This window comes from Corvus cornix, chromosome 1 (assembly GCF_000738735.6).
Source record: "Corvus cornix cornix isolate S_Up_H32 chromosome 1, ASM73873v5, whole genome shotgun sequence".
Classification (NCBI taxonomy): Eukaryota; Metazoa; Chordata; class Aves; order Passeriformes; family Corvidae; genus Corvus; species Corvus cornix.
Window position 1 is genome coordinate 20861290 of NC_046332.1, and position 17769 is coordinate 20879058.

General features: G+C 40.1%; 1 protein-coding gene across 44 annotated transcripts in view; it reads left to right on the forward strand.

Annotated features, from left to right (window-relative positions):
• LOC104687181 (ABI family member 3 binding protein) overlaps nt 1–17615 on the forward strand; it is a 140620-nt gene extending 123005 nt beyond the window's left edge. For all 44 annotated transcript variants that reach the window (XM_039557964.1, XM_039558054.1, XM_039558030.1 and 41 more), the window contains 5 exons: nt 7608–7687; nt 9170–9199; nt 10179–10340; nt 14100–14213; nt 16232–17615. In XM_039557964.1, the coding sequence (XP_039413898.1) occupies nt 7608–7687; nt 9170–9199; nt 10179–10340; nt 14100–14213; nt 16232–16347 (502 nt within the window). In that variant the 3' untranslated portion in view covers nt 16348–17615. The remainder of the gene's footprint in view (nt 1–7607; nt 7688–9169; nt 9200–10178; nt 10341–14099; nt 14214–16231) is intronic.
• The last annotated feature ends 154 nt before the right edge of the window (nt 17616–17769 follow it).

Consider the following 17769-nt stretch of genomic DNA (forward strand, 5'->3'; position numbering starts at 1 on the left):
ACAGAGTCCCTGAAATGTCTAAAAATTCATCAAGTAATACATTAAGACTGGGAAGGAAACTTTTCCATAACTAGCCTTAAAGAAAAGAGCTGTAGAAGAGGTGGAACTGGAAAAGAAACTTGGAGGAGAAACAGAAATCCCTCCCACAAGCAATCAGCAATTACAAAAGTACCAGCAATATATGGAAAGAGAGATGCTCAGTAGCAGAAGGTGGATTAACGGGGAAGAACCTCTTGGCCTTGCAACACTTTGGAGAAACTGACAAGCTGAATTAGAGACCCTATTTTTTCCAGCTTTCCTGAAGCCCTCAGTGAGGCTCATGTGAATCCCCAGTGCTGCTCTGAAGGTCCAGTGCGTTCAGAGGCAGTTCAGGACAGATCTAAAGCAGACAGACCTAAACAAAGGCTTCCCAAAAAGGCATAAAAATGTTTGTGAATGTGTTACCTCAGCCTTCATGGCTAAGTTGAAACCAGAAAGACCCTAAAGCAGCAAGCCAGCTCAAGCTGTGCAGTTGAGTTGTGTGGATGTACACTCTTGAGGAGCTGTACATGGCAGAGATGGTCTGCAGTCACAGTGGCCAAGGTCTAGCATCCTGCTGAGGTACTTCAGGTAGGATATGGTAGTTCCTGTCCCAGAAGCTAAAGAGTTAATTGCCCACAACCCGCAGGAGGGAAGCAAGACAAACAACTTTTCAGTGTGAAGGGGGCAGAACAAGCAGCAGAGAAAACCTGAGTGCATCTGAGCCTGACAGATGATGCTGTTTGTTTGCTTTTGTCTTCTGCATTCTTCATTCAAATAGGTCATACTGCTACACCTCTGGGAAGCTCTGCAGCAAGGCAGACACCCTTCTTTCTTTGAGCTGGCCTTTTCACAATGCAGCTTTTAAAGATTAGGAGATAATGACCAGACTTTAAATATTTCAGGAATTTGGATAGTGTTAGGGAGGCAACAAAGAGACTTTTACAGTCGCTCATCAAAAATTGCATGTGCGACTTCGGCTGTCAGTAAGTACAAACACAGAAGTTAAATGGGATGAGGATTATCATGCAGTATTCTGCATGTCCATTTAGCTGTCTGAAAAGTGACTAGATCCAGAAAAAATGCACTGGCTGAGAAAAGAGTTCTGACTTTGAGTACAGTTATCTAGTGTTTGGTTTTAGCAGACTCATACCATGGTAATATGGAGATGAAAATGAAAATGGACTTTCATAAGTATACAACAACTTGTGAAGGTTACTTTTAAACAAATAAAGTTCTTTATGTTATGGCAATTGCCTTTCTGCCTTATATATGCCAGCTTTATGTGTTCTTGGTGACTTGACTGGAAGACTGATACTCCGAGATGAAAGTAAAACAGAGATTTGAAAAACTTCTGGCTGCGAGGGCATAGGCCCTTTAAATAAATGTGGGGCACAGTCAGCTGCTTTCTAATGCAACTGATTGTTTGGGGTTTTTGTCTTAAAGAAATGTTTTAGAGGCTCCTGTACAGTGTGATTTCATTGGAATGCTGAGATCCATATGTTTTTTTCCCAAGGAAAGACATATCATATCCATGCCATCAACAACTGCTTCACAGTTGACAACCACACATTAGTTTAAAGGATTTTTCCTTATAGGACAAATATTTTATCCTCTTTTTCACCTAGAGAATTGCCAAACATGGGGGTTGCAGGATTTCAAATCTTAGATGACTTCTGATCATTTAAATAACCTGGAAAGTTCAAATCTTGATATCCATTATTTGGTTAGTCAGAGTTCCTGAAACTGGTACCCTTGCTGGCCCTAGGCTGCTGTCTGGCTTCAGTCTATAATTCTGTTTAATTTCATCAGATAGTTTGCTTCTGATTGTAACCTTTACCTGAAATATCTCAAAGCATGTAGTGTGGTTATGCTATATGAGCTAGATAACTATATATATCTTCCTTCTACAGATAGTTAATGGGGTATAACTGCTGCCTGAAGAAAACTTCCTCTTGTTTATGAATGTTTTCTGCTTAAACATTTCTATTCTAGATGTACTTCTGTAATCTAATATTCACCTATAAGCTGTTGATTATGACTTTGTAATGTAGTTAGCTTTTGTTACCCTTTATATTATTTCCAAGAATTTTAGAGTAGGTCCAGGTCACATTTCACTCAGCCCCCTGTTCAGTATCACACTGAAACACACCAAAATCTCTGCAGTTTTTGCCATCTTTATTCTTCTGTTAGTGAAATGACTGTAACAGCCAAAAGCCATCTATTCTTCTTTCTCCTGGTTAGCCTGAACCAAGTAGTGAGCTACTCAGATTTTACTCTGTTGCTCAAGCAGTGAATGACTGTAACTACTGTACTTGATCAACCCCGAGCTCAAAGCAGCTAAGTCAGTCCTGTCATGAAAAGGGGCCTGGACCAGGACACCTTCATAGGTGTCTTACAGTATAAATTATTGTGAGATTGGATCTTAGGGGCAGTTTCTGATCTTGTAGATCTCTGTTTCCTCCAGTTTCTTTAATGCAGGCCAAGGTAGCTTAGTGCATTAATGCAAATGTCATTTCTACCTCAGCAAAGAAAAATGAGAGAAACAAATGCACTAGTAGGAACTAACAATTTTTCATCCTCCACATGGAAATTCTGCGATTCTTATAGTGAGAAATGTACTGTTTATTCCACTTGGAAAAGAGTCAAACTACAAGACTGATCGTTTTGGTCAAAGTAGTTACAGTCTAACTTCCAAGCAGCCATTTGAGGAATGAGACCTGTAATATTCCATCTAAGTTGACATACAGGTCTCCTGTTTCTGAGTTTCCTTACAAGGCTGCTCACCCTGGGACTCCCAGTACCACTGGCATACCCAGGACTCTGCTCTTTCCTTGTTTTACATTAAAACTGCACTTCATAAGGAAGTATTGCAGTAACTTCTCCTATGTTAATAGTCAAGCAGTATCTCCCATATGTGAGTCAAGATAAGGTCATTATCCACCATTTTCAGTATTTTTCTCCTTGAGCTGTTTGTTTGGAATAAACATTGAGAGGCCTGAGATAGAAATGGCCTTACTGTAGTTTTTGTTGTCTTCATTCCATCTCTTGTGTAGTAATAATGGTGTTCCTCTGCATATTCTCTTTGGAAAAAAAATGGGTTTCACCGACCTGTAGTTTTTTCATGGACTTTCCTAGCCTAAAATATTAAATGCAGATGTTGTTTGGGTTTTTTTTCCAATGAGATTTTTTTGTTATTTCTTCTGGTTTCTCTGCCAAAATATGTAGTTCTTATTTCTGTATCCCTGCCCTATCTTGAAACTTTTTTTTTTGTCAGTGTACATTTTCTCTTTCATTCTAGTGGTTTGTTTAAGAGCAACGAAGTCCACAGAACAGACCATAATGTCCAGGAAGTTTTACAGCCCAAATTTCTATAGAAGCCTTCAAAAAAGAGCCTGAAGATTGTTGAAAGCTGTTGTCATGCATGTTTGTGATGGCACTAATGGGAAGGCAGTAAAGAAATATATTAAGGCTTGTGCAAAATAGCTCTGGGGATGTTTGAGTAGCCATTGAAGGATGTGTCCCACCAGCCAACTTGTGTAGAAAAAGAGTATTAATAAGAAATAAAAAGCCTGTGATGCTTGCATTCCACAGTTTTGTATAACTTCCCATTAGGTACTGATCCGTTTCCCCATTAATTATTTTGGTGATTTCAAATATAATCTTCTCCTTTTAAAAAATGTTTTGAGTGGTCTCTTTCAGACTTCTGGGTTAGATTGTGTCCCAAGGCTGTTATCACCTTTATCTAATATTGTTTTGGATTGCACTTAACACCCAAAATATGCTAATCCCATACAAGGAAAAAACCAAGAAAACCTCTTTCAATGCAGAGAGCTTAGCTTTTGATAACAGCAAGGGTCTAGAGGTAGGAGCTACTGTGAAAGCTTTAATGCAGCAAAATTCAGAAAGTGGCAGAAAAATGCTGGAGGTTTCTATTTGTTTTTAAGTGACAGATTTTGTATTAAATTGCTGTTGATATCAGGATTCATGAGTAAGCATTTCCCATTTCTCTTAGCTTTCTTTCAACTTTGTTAGGAGAAAGATTCCTCAAACAAGCGTAGCAGCCTTCCCCTTCCCCTTCCCTCCCCCTCCCTTCCCTCTTTCCCTTTTTTCTTTCTCTCTCTCTCTCTCTCTTTCTCTTTCTTTCCTGACCACACTGCCATCCAAGCACACTCTGCAGAGACAGCAGCTCCGTGCACAACCCTGCACAGTTGACATCCAACTCCAGCTTCTCCCCAGCAATAGACCTGAAGTCCCAGGACTGTACTCAGCTGCTCCAGTTCTCCTATTATGGTGAAAATCTCTCTTCACCTATTTTCAGTTCTGCAATCTTCAATCTTCTCCTTTTGCATGATTTGAAAAATGCAGCGGCAGCTGCATTTGCCAGAGTTCCATGTGGTATAGCGATTTCCTGTGGTGGAAAAATACACTCCAAGTAGTAATTACTGTAAGTCAAGTCCATTTAATCTGCACAAGGACTTTTACTGTCTTACACACTTCGAGAGGATTTGGAAGGCCTGGTCTCCAAAAGTTTGTAGGATAGCAATCTTACAGATGTTAAAGGTGTGAGACATTAGATTGCAGCTTACATAGTGTAGCAGTTTTTGGTATATTAGGCAGGCAGATATAAAGATGGAATTTAGACTCCAGTTTCTTTTTAGGTAAGTCTAACTAAGCAGCAGACATGGGATAATCATTCTATAGCTTTCCTATTCCCCTTTATTAATTTTGCCGTACATACTTCTTGAAGCTCTAAGCAGTTTTTCCCCTTTCTTGTGGTTTCTATAGGAGTACATAAGAGTGCAGATGATACCCTTTCTTCAACATTTCATTTATGTTTTTCAGATCTTTCACCTGACACACAAAAAGGGAGACTTTAGATTGTCTTCTTTCAAGACAGCCACAGCACATCTTTAAAATTAGAGTTAGGTTTGTAAACTCTGTCATATTGCGAACCCATTTCCTTTCTCTCCTTTTCAATGTTCTGTCAACTAGCTAATTCTCTTCATCTCCAAAAGTGGTTGTTTGTTATTTTTGTACTGTGGAAGCCACTGGTATTGTTGTAGGATTGAAATTGGCAGAGGAAAGGAGCCTGTGATGCTTGTAAAAACACATACCACAGAACTGTAGAATTGCATGTATTTTAGTTTCTAAAATTTCCTCTTTAACATTATTAATAAGAGGCTTCCCTAATTCATTGAGCTAAACTTTGGACATTTCATTATTATTTTCCTTTTCTCCAATTTTCTTTATATGTTTACATAAGCTGAAATCCCTATCTGTAGATTTTAGTTCTTTATTTAAATTTTGTCCTAATTTTCCAAGCTGTGGTTTGGTCTTTTGCAGAGAACCTAGTGATCTCTAAACCACAATTTGAAAAACAGTGCTTGGAAAATTATCTTCAGTTCTTTTTTTTTTTGTCTTTTTGGAATCAGAGAATTGATGGGTCCAAGTTCATAGACTAAAGATTTTTGGGAACAGGACTGATTCCTATGAAGAATGTTGCCTAATGCGGCCCAAAGTAGGTCATATCAGCTCGAGAACAATATATTTGTTCAAAAATCAGCAAAATACATACAAAGGGACAGAAACAGATTATTATCACCCATGAGAACAAACCATAAACTGCCCATAAAGCAATAGAACATTCCATCTTGATTATCACAATTACAATAATAGCTCTAGATAAGGTGTCCCTGCTGTGAAAGAAGGAGGAAAACTACTTTGCAACCTTTTATGTGTAGGTGTGGATTAATTTCTACATTTTCAAGAATGTATCATCTAGCTATTACTTTAAGACACCCAACATATTAGGAGATCTTTGTTTATGCTTTGGTGATTCTTCAGAAAGAATCTCCAACTGCTCTGATACAGTTCTCTATATTATGACCTTTCCTACCAGATAAGAATACTTCTTGACCAAAAAAAGTTACTGTACCACATTCCCAGTGTGAATACTAACACTGCTCAGATCTTATTTTTAAAAGCATGTCTTTGTTTAAAGAAATTGAAGTTGATAATGAAGATTTATAAATTTCTTAAATTGATCATTTAGTTAATGTCTCCCTCCTACCATGGAGTAACATAGGTAGTTCAAAATGGTCTTGCAGCATGTTTGAATAAATGTCAAGATTACTCCAACCAGACTTTTTTCAGCTCAAAACAAGCCCACATTTCTTTTAGCAATATCCATGAATTTCCACAATGCATCTGTTCAGCATACCAGTCTATATAAGTATTTCCCTTAAAAAGAAAAGAAAACCTTAGAAATAAAGGCAATTGCTTAAGTAAGCAATTTTAAAGTTAAATGTTGTCTTAGAAGTACAGTGGATGGAAAACAGTTGCTTGGTACTGCATGAATACTCCACTGAGGTTAATTAGTGAACTGCTCAGGTTTTGCAGGAGCCAAGGAGGAATGAGAGGTAATCCAAAGTTTGGATTGAATTCTTCTTCTGGGGAATTGCAAATGGAGTTTACAAATTTCCAACTGTGAAGTGTGGTATGGGGTTTTTTTCTTTAGAAAATTGCTGTTTGGAAACTATTCCAGCAATACATTACAATTCTGTGTTACAGTGGCGAGCTACCAAAGTTATCATTGGTAAATGATCCTTCATGAGTCAAGAGCTGAATGTTTAATTGTCCACTTCTGGGACTCTCATTTTGCTCTGTGTTTAGAGCAAAAAAGGTGTCTCTAATTTGGGGCCCATTTTCCAGGCCTACAGTCCCTTTGACTCGTGTCCTGTGGCTCCCTGTCACTGATGAAAAAGCGCCCTGTGTTCGGAGAGATTCACCATGCGTGTGCTCAGAGCACGTGAGATGTCTCTCTGTACGTGGCACTTCCACTGTTAATCAAGTATTGACAGGTGGGGGAGGCTTAAGAGGAGGAGGCTGGTTTGGATTTTTTCCTTCAATCGTGTTCTGTTTCCACAGCACTGTGTTTAGTTCCCAACACAGTGATGAAAAGGGATCATGAGATAACTATGGCACAGGCTGGTGTTGTGCCACATCAGTAAAAACACATGCAAAAGAGACTCTGTGCAGTGTCTTGTCATTGCTTCATATGCTGATTATTAACATACATTCAAGCGATTGGATCTTTGCCTTGGCTGAGCTCCTGTCCTGGAAGACTTGCCCTGTGTTTCGCTACTGGCCCTGTCCGTCACTGTTGGTGGGCTGGAGAGGCATTGAATTGGAGGTTTGTGTTCTTAAGAATGCAAAAAGTACAAATAAATAACAATGTCCTTTACTCAGTCTCTGCTTGTCAGGTTGCTTCAGACCTCATCTGAACTTGCTCCCTTTGCCAGAACTGGAACTGCTGTGTGAGAGGAGACAGAGAAACCAGTGGTGAATTTAATCAAATATTAATAGTATGTGTGCAAAGAATTATCAAAAGGACTGGTTAATTTTGTTTTCAGAGAGGTCTTACACAGTCAGGACAAAAAATCTCTGTGGTTTTGGGGCAAGAAATTGGGCTTTTTTGTTCTTCTCCAGAAGGGGAGTAGCACCAAGGTGTGTGCTGCTTCATTGCTCCAGACTACGGACGTAGGCTTAGTTTGCAAAATTTTTATCTCTTCTATTTGATTCCCCAGTTATGAATTCCACGTGAAGCCTAGGAACCCCCTTGGTGAAGGTCCGAGCAGCAACGTTGTGACATTCAGCACTGAATCAGGTAAGAACTTCCAAAGATCAGACCATCGCTTACAGCGGCTTTAGTATCCATGTTTGTGGGATGCATGAAAGGCTCTCTCACTTCATTTTGTGCATTCAGTCTTGCTCTTTACTATCTCCTGATTGGCTTTTTACCACTGAGCATGTTACGGCGGTGCCTGGAAGGTCAGCCTGGGATCAGAACTGTGTCGTGTGAGGATGAGAGATGGACAGACTGCAAGAGAAAAAGACAGAGAAACACAGAGGGTTTGTCTGGTATTCATTGCGAAGAAAATGACTTCATCCTTAGAAAGGGCTCAGTCATTTAAGATTTATATTCCTGACCTTTTTGCATCTATCCAACTCATTAACAGCTTCTGGATGGGGAACATTAGCTTTTTCTTTGGGCTGGTGTGTTCATAGGTGTTTTTGCTACCTGTTCAATAAGGCTGCTGTAAACAGTGATGTTGTTTGGCTGAAATAAGGATTGAGAAAGAGTAGTTGGGAAGAGTCAGTGTCCCAGTAGGTCCCCTTCCATCCTGTTTACTCTCCAGTGAAACTGTTAAAGACGTGTATACATGTCTGTTTTGGCCATTGGTTGGTTCCCAAGTCAAGTTCTCTCTGACTCAGAGGTGAGAATCAGAGCGCTTTTGCTTTTCCTATTCTTGCTCCCCTCAAGGTTAACTACAGCTGGCTTGTTGACTTTATGCAAGCAAGAGACCATCTTTTGTGTAGAAGTGTTTATTGCTTGGTAGTACTGAAGGACCACATAAAACACAAAATGGGTTTAGCCTTTTTGAAAGGACTTTCACAATCTGTGTTTTGAGCCAGGTGTAATAACTTAATAGTCCTTAACTAGTGCTGTCACTGATGGATGAGAGTTTTGGCTGAGCAAAGCATTACTCAGGGAGGAGTTCAGACTATGCCACACATATTTAAAAACTCTGAATACACTCTTTGTAATCCTGGATTGTTAAAAGTGAAAAAAAAATGTTTGCGCCAAGTGCAGTTTTCATGAATGACAAGGCTTATGCTCTGTCTCCTATTTAGTTTGGACAAATTAAGCATCCAGTTTTGTTTTTTCTTAATTGCACACATCCATTTCTCACATTTGGGCTTTCAAAGCCAAGATTTTTGTGGCAAGTATTACAGATGTGTCCTTTTTATTATTTAGGTTTTGAAATTGAAATTTTAATAAGGCACAGTACAATTGGGTTTTGTTGGTTACAGGTTTAAACTCTTGCTTTTACTAGAACTCTGCTTGGCTGGTGTTGTCCCATTAGTAAAATTATTAAAAGCTCATTGATACTGGAGTTTCGCATAAGAAATATATTTCTTCTAATTTAATTTAATACAAAAGTTAACTTTGCTTCCAAAACTCTTTCTGTTTCACAAATTACAGCTTACGTCAGCTGTAAAAAATCACTTACCAATGCTTTTCCATCGAATTATTGGGAACGTTCATTTTACAGTGTCTGATTGAATGTTTGTTTTCTTCCCCCAGCGGACCCAAGAGTGAGCGAGCCAATTTCAAGTAAGTGTTTTATATATAAATCTGATCAGCAATTTTTTCAGAAATGAGATGGCAGAATTTTACAAGGAGGGGGCTCTGCTGCACCAGCTGGATGAGTTACGGAATCAAACAGCATTCACACACATTTCACTCACCCATGCCCCTGCTAAGGAATTCATGTGAGGTTGCTTGTTTACTTGAGCACAAGGCAATCAGCGTGATGTGGAGCTCCCATGGCAGCTGGGATGGCTTCAAACCAATGTATACAAATGAGCCAAGGACAGCCTCATATTTTCTCAGCCTTGTCATTAAAGCAAAGAAAGCTCTGCAAAATGAATAAGCTACTCCACACTTTTTAAGTGAGTTAACAGAGCACAACTCAGAGGATTCTATTTATCTGTCTTTGTGTTTTAGGAAAATTTTCTGCTTCAGAAGGCGGCTTGATCTAGCTCTGCTTTAGGTCACTTACAAGACTCTTGCGGTCTTTGGTGGAAGGTGGACTGAGATTTTGAGGAAGAGCTGAGATTGCTCAAGCAAATTGGGCTTTTTGTATTTGTAATAGATGTCACTTTCACTTTGACAAACACTGAGGTGCCGTTTTTCTCCACGTAATTAACGGCACTTCATTTTTATGCGTATTTTTGTTAGATCACATACAGTTTGCTGCAAGCTGATTGTCTTGGCTGGAATGCACTGAAGAATGGTGACTGTATCACACACTTTATAAAAGAGAGTTTTGCCAATACAAACATTGTCCCCCTAACAAGGTCCTAGAATGAGCTTATTCCAAACCTGCACTGGAGGACAGCAGGAGGAGTTCACAGTACCAATTTTATCTGCATACTTTGGTGCTTCCCTGAAATATTTCTTATGTTCAAAATGCAAGTGTATTGGTACCTTCTGTTTCATCAAGGTTTCTAATTCTAGTTATTCAAATGTATTTGTTGTACATAAATTTGTACGCACCATCATCCTTCAGCCTCTTTTTCTTCTCCTGCAGTGGGAAAAGATGCTATCTGGACTGAAATCCCATTCAATTCAGACACATATTCAGAATGCAAAGGCAAACAATACGTAAAGAGGACTTGGTATAAGAAGTTTGTAGGTGTGCAGCTGTGCAATTCTTTGAGATACAAGATATACCTCAGTGATTCACTTACAGGTAAGAAACATTCAAATCAGTGTTGTCCACATTACATATCCCTGAAAAATATTATGGTTCCAGAGCTAAGAGGTTTAACAAAATGAGCTCTGCTGAAGTGTGATCAGATTTGTTTAGTTTAGTCCACAGATTAATCATAAACAGTAATCTTCTTGTGCTCAGTAAGCATTGATATGTTTGATAGAAAACTTTGAGACTCCAGAGTAACTCCTCTGTGGTGATCATCTGATTTTGAGTACCTGTTGGTATACTGGGGGTCATAGAGAAAATTGATAAAGATTAGAGTGAATAGCATATATTGTAAAACAGCCAAATTGGTATTTAAAGGATAGCCTGGAACAATTATTAATTAGAGGATCAGGACCTCATTTTAGACCAGAATTAGACCTTTCATTCCCATCTCTTTTGGTAAACATCTGGTTACTTCATTACTGGGAGGCTTATAAACACGACTTTAGCCAACAGGTTTTACTCACCTGCTTTGACATTTTTGTTTTCACATTCCTCATTTTTGCTTATGATCTTTTTTCCCCACCTTTTTTCTTTCCTCAAATTGGATTTTATTACTGAGAGAACCTTCCTGGCCTAAAGATCTCAAGTTTTGCTAGGTGTCTTAAGGCCAATAGAGTGTCATGTGTTTAAGACCTGAATAAGTGACACATGCTGTGTGTGTACTGGGGAAACAAACCATGAAAAGTATTTTTCAGTTAGTTGGTCTAGGAGATCTTAGTGTCTTACGCAACTTGTACTTTTAGAAATATGTTAACTTCTTATAAGCCATCCCAAGTTCCTGGCTTTCTTCTGTGTGAGGTCTCTTACCACGGACAACTCTGTGACAATGGCATTAGCATGGCTTCTGAGCACAGAGTATCATAAACCATGTGAGGGAAATGCCTTTTGAGTGTGAGTCAGGCAAGCGTGTTCAACACATGGCATTGAATTAACTAGGAGAAACTGTGGCTGGAAGAATCCACTTTCATAACCTAAAGTTGCCCCATCTTTGAGCTCAGCACCTCACAGGAACAGGGCTCTGGGCTCTGTGGGAAGGAATACGGAAGGAAAAGAGCAAGGGACTGTAGGGCAGCCCATGCTGCCATAATTTTAAACTTCCCTGCCTTGCATCTGGCACCATTCTCTCATGAGCAGACAAGGAAGGAAAGCCTTGTCATTAATAGTAAGTACAATACTCCATATGTAAATAATATCTTAGCAATTATGTGACTAAAAGAGAATGTTTTGAACAGAGGTATCATTCATTCAACTGTTGCTGTACTAACCAGCTGTGATCAAATGACAAGCACTGGCAATGAGGCATGATGTGTCCCAAAACCAGCCAGCAGAGGAAATAGCAGTGCTAATCTAGCAGGACTAGACTTCAGCCCTAAATCAAGTGAATTAACACCGCAGTGAAAGCTACTCCAATCTGAGAAGAAAAGTTTAATATCAGCAGCCCATTTTCCTATTTTCCTTAGATTGTTTTTGTTCTTGCTGGAAGGCTGGTGGTTTAACCTAGCTGGAAAAAGATGAGGTAGACACACTGTATTCATTATACTTGCTAAGCCTGGTTCTTGCACTTGAATTGTTACAACCAGTGCTGACCAGTTGTCACAATATTTAAAAGTGAAATATTTATGTAGAAGGAAAGCTGCTTTTCCCCCGTTCACTAAGTGAGGCCTCTGTGTGTGAGTGAGCAGTTTTCCAGTTTGAAGCCAAGCTCTGTTCTGATGCGTTTCACGGTCACCTCGCCTCGCCATGCCCCCGAGGCCAGCGGAAGTGTCCCTGCAAGCACCAGCCAGCTGGACCATGTGTGCCAGCAGTGCAGGGTTGCACTGAGCTCTGAATTCCACTGGAAGCTGAAAAATCTTCCAAAGCTTTGCTGCTGAAGCAGTGTAACTACCTCAAAACTTGAGTGCATTGTCCAAATGCTGTTGGATAAGGCAGGCAACAACTTATCTTTGCATGCTGGTTTTTAGCATGAATTTATTCTTCTAGTGCTGTGGAATTCATAATATATAAAACAAAGTTTGTATGTAAGATTGTAAGGCCACCCACAAGGGAACACTGGGGAAAAAAATTTACTTTGTGCTAGAACTGCTATCCCCGAAACAGAAAACCAGTTATTTGTTAGCTAAACGGTTTTAAGTGTGTTCTTCTATTATGGAAATAATTGGGCAGTAAGAATATAATAGTCACTGAGAATGCTGCTAATTTATAAAGAGCAATTGTTTAAGTTATGCATAGGTTAAGCTGTGGGCCAGAAGAATATGTGTGTATCTGGTGTTAGCCATTAAAATATCTGGTTTATTCTGTCTCTTATGGAGAAAAACTGATCTCCGTTACACATGCCAGGACTGTTCTATAAACCAGCATCTACTGCTGACCTCATTTAACAGTCCTCCAGAGCAGTCACTGTAGGCATTCCAGAAAAGCAGGCCACCTAAAAATAAGTATTTATTGAGGGGAAGAAAAAAATAAATTCTATGTGTGACCTTCAACAGCTGTGGATAAAAAAAAGGCTTTTTTGAGCAGCCTGAATGTTCTTAATTTCAGAGCAAAAAATTGCTGAGAGGAACTCCCTCTGACCAGTTCTCCTATGGAAAAAACATGCCTGTAGCCAAAGCTAGATAGTAATAAATAATTTTGTAAGCTAGAGAAGAACCACATGCACAGAGGCCATCGACTGGAGGTGAGAAATTTTGGCAAAGTATTTTTGGCAAAGTATCAGATCACTAAAACATTGGAGAGTTTATTGGTAGGCTGCTCTTAATTGCATTTGGGAGCATATAACCCACCCCACCGCCTCTCAAATGGCCAGACTGGCACAGATTCAAGGCTACAGGACACCCAGGATCTAATGAGTAACTGGACTTTCTGCCTAGCTTATACCTGCGTGCTGAGCCTATTTCTAAGTGCTCTCACCTTTCTTTTAAGCATCACAACTGAAGGTTGGACATATTGAGAATTAAGTGCTGTGAAAGGAGATTAGGAAGAATGGTAAATTTATCTACAAACATTTCCATCCCAGACTTGGGAAGAGAATGTAGCAGTGCTCTCCTCCATCTTCTGAACTGAATTTTATTAATATCTTGCAAATCAAATCAGTAAGTAAAAACATCTGTCAAAGCTTCTTCAGTGTGCCTGTTAACAGGATAAGCACAGCCTGTGTAACATCAGCACATGCTGCATGGGACACTTGAGACCTTGATTTCTACTCAGTTGCAGTCAAGTGTCCTGTTAGGCAATCCTGCAAATAAATACATGGGCACACTCCATGCTCTGGATAAGTACTTATTATCCAAGGTCATCTATATGTTAAGGGCTATCACTTGCACACATGTTGTAAAAATATGATTTATAAAACAGGCCTTGGCTATGTTAGGAGGTGGTCTATAAAAACATCTCTGAAGGTACTGGGGGCTTCCTGACAGGGAACCAGACCTGCCTTCCATTCAAATCACTACCAAAACTTGCTTTTTGATGAGGTTGTGGGTAGTAACAGAATTTCCCTTACTGTATGAAATGTAAGGAGAGGGAAAAATTACGTCCAGGCATAGATTTTGGCCAGGAGTGGGGCACTTCTGCCTTAGCCATGAGCACTTGGAGCCTGCACATCATGTTCAAATTACAGCTACAGGTCCTGAGAGGAAAAAAATCGTAGCATTCACCTTGGCTTCCCCACAGAGGAAAGAGCACAGCCCATTGCCTCTGGTGGTTTTTGGAAATAGCCTTCACTAAACTTTGCTGCTTCTTTGCTTTCAGGAAAATTTTATAACATAGGAGACCAGAGGGGCCATGGAGAAGATCACTGCCAGTTTGTAGACTCATTCTTAGATGGAAGGACAGGACAGCAAGAAGATCTACCAGTCAAAGATGGTAATTTCTTACACCTGTCTCTGTAGCAAATCTTGGCAATTCCTTTATTTGAGTGTTTGTTTTTCCTGCCAGTGGATTCAATGCCCACTGCTGGGGTAGGCAATGAAAGCAGCTGCCAGCTTTGCAGGCAGAAGAGGGTCAAGAAGTTTTTGATGGTGAACGATGACTTATTAAGACAGTTATGACTTGGGTTCTGTCAGGTAGCAAACAGACTCTCCTCATTAAAACGGCCCAACAAATCATTCACAGTTGGTACTACATATCTAAACCCAACCACACATTTGAGTTTCCAGAGAGGCATTAAGTGGTGTGTTCAAACTAGCAAGGTTGATTTAAAGCACAGAACATAATTAGTTGGGCATTAAATACTTTGTTTGGTACTAAAGAGAAACAGAAGAGTTATGGCTGGAAAATATAATTCACGCTGCAGTAATTCTGTGTGTACTGATTGCAACTGGGTGCCCAAAATTCCAGTCTGGTCTAAGTGGACATGGCACTGGATGTGCTAAACACAGCTGTGACCTGCCTGGCTATTTTTCACACATTGCTGAGGCTGAAGCATAAGAAATTTGTACTTCTGTCAGCTGAACTCCTGCCTTGCTGCTTGGCAGCAGTGCCAGGGTGAGGTGTTTTGTTCCTTGTGGGGTAAGAACACAGGCTGTACTGGTATGTGCACACGTGCTGAGTGAGTCATGGAACATTTTATTGGGGAAAACAGCAAAACAGTTTTCAGTACAGCATCAGCATGTTGACCAAACCTTCCTGTGCTTCATTTATAAAACACCCCACAGGAGTCCAGAAACACATCAAGGTAGGTGTGGGAGATGAATGTGAAGTTCCTAAGTCTTTCACAAGTTTTTCCAAAAAACAAAGTAGGTGAACAGTCTGAAGGGTGTTTGTTTACGCGTTTTGTGAGTTTTTTCTAAAGAGGTTTTGCTTTTCTCTTCCCAGTCAGTGCTGCCCATTTAAAAGATATTTTGTGTGACAGATCATCGGGACCCAATTTGACATTGCCAGGACAGCAAACTTCTCAGTTGTACCAGATTCACATTTTTTAAAATATTCGATTATTTAAAAACCTTTTACCTAACAACCTTGCTACCTCAGTTTAAAACACACTTAAAACCAATTTGATTTCAGCAGCTGGATTTGAGTGAATCCATAAGCTACACTCATTTTTAGACCAAAACAAACAACAAAACAAGCAAACAAAAGACCTCACCTTTTCAGTAGCTTGTATTTCTAGTAAATTAACAGAACAGAGGAAAAAACAGACCAACAGACCAATTGTTCTGGCTGCAGCTGGTTGATTTCTGAATTGACTACATGTATTTGACCTGAAGTGCTTCGAGGGAATCACAGCCAATGTTGTCTCTCAGCTGCAGAACAGTATTTTGTGTGTGTGTGTCCACATGAGCACATGCCTCCTCTAGCCACACATACATTCCTTATGGTCAGGTTGGATGGAGCCCCAATTCCTCACTTTAATTTGTAACTTAATGTTAATTGTTTTAATGGGAAGCAAGTGTGTTGTTAAAGACAACAGAGTGAAAGCAGGAGGACGATTTTGCATTTAAGGGTGGGGAGGTGGTGTGAACTATCCCCAGGGGCCGAGTTTTACTGAGGTTCACTGCGATGTCAAGGCTGCACAGTGGGGACTATTTGTTACTGTCACTTTGTAACGTGGAGCAGCCCTCTGTTCCGAGACCCCAGCATGGACAGAGGGGGCACAGGCTGTGCCCAGCCAGCACCACCCACGGGTGGGTGCTAGGATCTCAAGGAGAGGCAGGCTTCACCTCTGCGCTGCCATCCCAAGCACTTAATTTGATTTGGGTGGGCAAATTGCAGAGTGCTAATGGACATAGGGGCAGCAAACAGCCCTGCTTGTGGCAGACAGATTAACAGCTCGGGGACCAGTTTAGCCACTAACTGGATTGATAGTTACAGACTTCTCAGGGAACCCAAGCATGGTACTGTCCTGAGGGCTTCCATGTAAACAAAGCTGTTCTCTGTTCCAGGATTTTTCAGGGCAGTTCGTCAGGAACCTGTCAAATTTGGGAAGATAGGCGGGGAGACTCAGATTAACTACGTCCGCTGGTACGAGTGCGGCACATCGATACCTGGCAAGTGGTAGAGGCCACATAAAGTTGGTGCAAAGGCCCAGCCCGTGCCACCCCCGCCGACCGCCCAGCGCAGGCTCCAGGAAGGCAACGCTTATGGTGCGCCTGGCACTTCAGTGTTGGCTGACGTGCGAGGCTTATACAAGTCTGATGCCAATACTGCATTAATTGTGTAATAGTGTAGGCTGCTTACTGTAGTTATCCAGTGTTACAAATTTGTTTTTAGAATAAAAAGAAACACAGGCTAGGGACATGTTGTAGGATAATGTATAGGGAAGCTGGCTCCCTATCTTGAGGTATGGTTTATATGGTATTTTAAAAGATACAGTGTGTATATTATTTATCACAATGTTGTAATAAATGTTTAAGGCACAGATATGCCAGAGTTGGTCGTGGAATGCAATGTGCGTTAGTTTTTAAATATTCACTGGTCCTGTAACACAAGTGCCATAAGCTACCCATCCTAATCCATCTGTAACATCTCCCAGTCATAAATTATAGAAAAGATCCTATAATTTTTAATATCCTGCAGCCAGTAAACTTGAAGCACTTTCTCCTTACACATACAAATAGTTTATGCTCCTGCCAAAATGCCGAGGTAGGTTGCTGTATGTGCAGCTTTAAATGATCAAGTTCAGTGGGGTTTTCTTCCATGTTTGTTTTCAAATGTTTCAGCACCAGCCCAAGTCATGATCCGTCTGTCACTAGAGAGTCAGAGCTGCTGCCCGTGAGCCTGGCGGCGGCTGGCAGGGGGGGTTGGTGTTCTCTAACTGAAGTGGACAGGTACAGAGGTACATGGAATGAAAAAGCTGGCCTCCACGGCTGGGGTTTTTCATGAAAATGTAGTTTTCAGAGCCTGACACTTACTGGTTCAAAAGCCAAATGTATGTACTGTGCAAGGGGACTTGGAAAAAATGAAAGAGGAAAAAGAATAAACTAGTTATAACAGCATGATCAGGTTTATTTTATTTAAAAAGGAAAATTCTCGTTTAAAACATTTTTCATTTGGGACAAAGGGGAAATAGTGATAACTGAACTTTAAAACTGCTCTACAGTTATTTTGATTAAAACCTCTCCCAAAGCTACTTGTTGTACTGCTTGAACATTTATGAACTAAATAAAGAGATGTAGGTTTTTTTAAAGGTGTTATTCATTACCTTACTAATGTATTGAAGAAATATGAACAGGAACACCCAGATATATATAGTAGTCATTTATAGAAAATACCTTATAAAGTACATTGCAGGTACACTGTACTCCTAATAAAATATTTTTTAATCAAGTCGTTTTTCAAGTGTTTTACATGAAAGCAGGGGTTAATTTCTGTGGTAAACGCTGTTATTCAGAACAAACTGATGGCTGGAAACAAGCCCCTGTTAACCAGCACAATGAACACGGGATGTATTAGGTATGAGGAGAGCAGAAATGGGAGGAGG